The following is a 3,368-nucleotide window of genomic DNA, read 5'->3' on the forward strand; positions in this document are numbered from 1 at the left end:
CCGAGCCTGAATTGTAATCTTAATGGTAGTTTCCTAATCTTCACTTCTTTTTATCTGTGTTAAATTCTTACTGAATGTTTGAGAGTATATAAGATAATCAGTAAAGTTAGGCCTGGTCGTTGACCTGAGCGAGTCTCAACCTCCCTTCAAATCAATCATCCTGTCTGCAGTTCCTTTTCCCTGCGTCTCCAATCAGAGGGCTCCGTGAACACTTTCAAGTCCACCTGGTGGACAGAAAGGAGATGGGGGTGGGGGGGTAAAGTTTCCATGAACAGAAAGCTCTCAAAGTCAAAGGAATTCTCAAAATTTTGAATGTGAAATCTGAGTTTTCACCACCATGAGAATATGAAATTCTTCACTCAAAAACTGGCCACCTCGGGCAGCACCTGTGGCTCAAAGGAGTAGGGCACCAGCACCATGCCAGAGGTTGTGGGTTCAAACCCAGCTCCAGCCAAAAACTGAAAAAAAAAAAGTACAAAACTGGCCACCTCCTGAGTAAACTAGACTAGTTTTGGCTTTGTCAGCCCTATTTTCCTTATGTTTAATTTGAAGTGCTAGGCATAGGGTGTAGGGCTGGATTTTGCTCCCAAGTGCCCGACTCCCTGTGCCATTCTCTTCCCACCTGCACTGGCCATTCTAGGACTAGGAGGCATCTGAATTCTGAACTCTGATGGGATGAAGACAGATATGGAATTTGTGGTCTAAGAGGGGCGGGAGTGGCCTGGAGTTGGAGGGGTCGTGGAGAAGCCAGTCCACCTCATGGTCCTCACACCCTTCTGTCCTTCCACAGCAGCACAACCTCGTGGTCGCATCCTTGGTGGCCGGGAGGCTGAGGCCCACTCGAGGCCCTACATGGCATCGGTGCAGGTGAACGGCCAGCACCTGTGTGGTGGTGCTCTGGTGGCTGAGCAGTGGGTGCTGAGCGCAGCACACTGCCTGGAGGAAGTGTGAGTGCCTTCCTTGCAAAGCAAAGGGCGGGGTAGAGGTAAGGGTAGGTGGTGGCACTCAGCTCCCACCAACAATGGACCCTGCCCCATCCCCAGGGGTAATGGGACGGTGCAGGTGCTGCTGGGGGCTCACTCTCTTACCCAGCCTGAGATCTCCAAACGCCTGTACGACGTGAGCCGCTCAGTGCCCCACCCGAACAGCCAGCCCGACACCATCGACCATGACCTCCTCCTGCTGCAGGTCGGAGAGGGTAGCAGCAGTTACTGCTGGACTGAGGAGGGGTCCCTGCCTGTATCCCCGCACCCTGGGTCTAGGCGCAGTCTCTCCTGCTACACTGGGCACACCCATGTACCCATCCCCAGAGAGTCTAGTTGCAGTCTTTCCTGCTGCACTGGGCACCCTCACACCCACCCTGATGCCCACCTCCCTAACCCACTTTTTTCTGCTTCGCACCCCATGTGCCCCAACCCTGACGCCCACCTCTGTCCATTCCCAGCTGTCTGAGAAGGCTGTCCTGGGGCCCGCCGTACGTCCCCTACCCTGGCAACGCGTGGACCGCGATGTGGCACCGGGCACCCTCTGCGACGTGGCCGGCTGGGGCGTGGTCAACCACTCTGGCCGGCGGCCCGACCGCCTGCAGCATGTGCTCTTGCCAGTGCTGGACCGGGCCACCTGCAACCTGCGCAGGTACCACGACGGCACCATCACGGAAAGCATGATGTGCGCGGAGAGCAACAGCCGGGACAGCTGCAAGGTGCTCAGGAACCCAACTAGGAGATGGGGCGGGGCCTGGGAAGGGATTGGGTGGTTGAGGGGCGGGACCGGGGAAGAGGTGAGGAGGAACGAAGGTGTGGCTCTGGGGGGCGGGGTGTTGTGGGGCTGGGCCTGGAGAAGAGGTGGGGTTAATTCGGAGATGGGATTTTGTGGAGCTGGGCTGGGTGGAGAGGCAGGGCTTGCAAGGATGAGGCCTAGGGTTGGGCGGGGTTTGGAGAATGGCCCAAGATTGGGAAAGCTCGAAGGAGGGGCCTGAGTTGAGGGGTGGTCACTGAGACTGGTTGGGGCAGTTGGGGGAAATGGGATCTGCCCATCAGGGAGAGCCTGGAGTCGCGGGCGGACTTGGTGAGACCAGGAACCGGTCTGCTCCGAGGGACGGGGTTAAGAGTTGAGCGGGCTTAGAAAGGAGGGGCGGGGCTTGGTAGTGGGGCTGTCGTAATGGGCAAGGCCTGGGGACCTTGATCAGTGAAGAACCAGATTGAGCGAGAGAGCTGAAATTGCCAGCTGGAGCCAGAGCCAGACGAGGGAGGCTCCAGCTGGCAGAGCCCATCCTCATGGCCCACCTCGCGCAGGGTGACTCCGGGGGCCCGCTGGTGTGCCACGGAGTGCTTGAGGGCGTGGTCACCTCGGGCTCACGAGTCTGTGGCAATCGCAAGAAGCCCGGGATCTACACGCGCGTGGCGACCTACGTGGCCTGGATCGAAGCAGTCCTGGCCGAAGGCGCGGCGGCCTGAGGAGGGGTCTAGGGGGTCCGGTCACCTTGCGGGGCCCGAGCAATAAAGTCATTCATTTCTGCATCCAATCGGTCTTTATGGACCACATACTGCATGAGGGACCGCGCGACGGAGGCGAACCAGGCTGGGGGGAGGCAGGAAGTCAAGAGTAAATAAAAAGCGCAGGAATAAATGATAAAGTGCGGGTAGGTGAGCAAGGGCGCACCTGGAGTGGGGGACCTCAGGACAGGAGCTAGAAGGGCGGAGCCCTTTCATCCAGCTGAGGGGACCGCTGTTTATTAGAGACGTGGCCACAAGGTGGCGCTCGTGCTCTTCCCTAAAAATCGAAGACGGTGATGTGGGATGGTGTCCCCTTTAATGTTAGTCTGCTCTTTGCTTCCGAGTGGAACAAGTGGGCCCACTCCAAAACTCTGTTCTGGGCTGAGATTTAAGTGCACAGAGACGACATGAAGTTGTGCTTTTACGACCTGCGTCCCAAAATGGGAGACGAGGCTCAGAAGGGCTGTGTGATTGTCTTTTTTTTTTTTTTAAATAATTTTTTTTTAATTTTAATTTTATTTTGTTTTATTATTTGCAGTTTTTGGCTAGGGCTGGGTTTGAACCCACCGCCTCCAACATATGGGGCCCACACCCTACTCCTTGAGCCACAGGCGCTGCCCTGTGTGATTGTCTTGTGCGCCACAGAGCCACCCCCAGGTGCTGCCAGGTTCACTGGCTGAGGAAGACTGACAGACACGGTGACTCATTGCCCGTTTCAGGGCACCAACGTGGAAGAGATGGAGGCAAAACCCAGAAACCGGGTTCCAGTGCCCTTTTCCTACCTGGAGGAGAGGCCATGGAGGCCCAGTACCTATTTTTTTTTTTTTTTTTTTTGAGACGGAGCCTCAAGCTATCCTCCTGGGTAGAGTGCCA

General features: G+C 56.5%; 1 protein-coding gene across 2 annotated transcripts in view; it reads left to right on the forward strand.

The window, feature by feature from the left end:
- Nucleotides 1-2,524, forward strand: part of CFD (complement factor D) — a 3,339-nt gene extending 815 nt beyond the window's left edge. The window contains exons 2-5 of one of the 2 annotated variants that reach the window (XM_003788679.3): nucleotides 791-947; nucleotides 1,044-1,188; nucleotides 1,445-1,702; nucleotides 2,295-2,524. In XM_003788679.3, coding sequence (XP_003788727.2) covers nucleotides 791-947; nucleotides 1,044-1,188; nucleotides 1,445-1,702; nucleotides 2,295-2,456 — 722 coding nt within the window. In that variant the 3' untranslated portion in view covers nucleotides 2,457-2,524. The remainder of the gene's footprint in view (nucleotides 1-790; nucleotides 948-1,043; nucleotides 1,189-1,444; nucleotides 1,703-2,294) is intronic. The other variant, XM_023512689.1, reaches the window with a different exon arrangement.
- Nucleotides 2,525-3,368: the final 844 nt, after the last annotated feature.

The sequence above is a fragment of the Otolemur garnettii genome, unplaced genomic scaffold, assembly GCF_000181295.1.
Source record: "Otolemur garnettii isolate 467f Iridium unplaced genomic scaffold, OtoGar3 scaffold00029, whole genome shotgun sequence".
Lineage (NCBI taxonomy): Eukaryota > Metazoa > Chordata > Mammalia > Primates > Galagidae > Otolemur > Otolemur garnettii.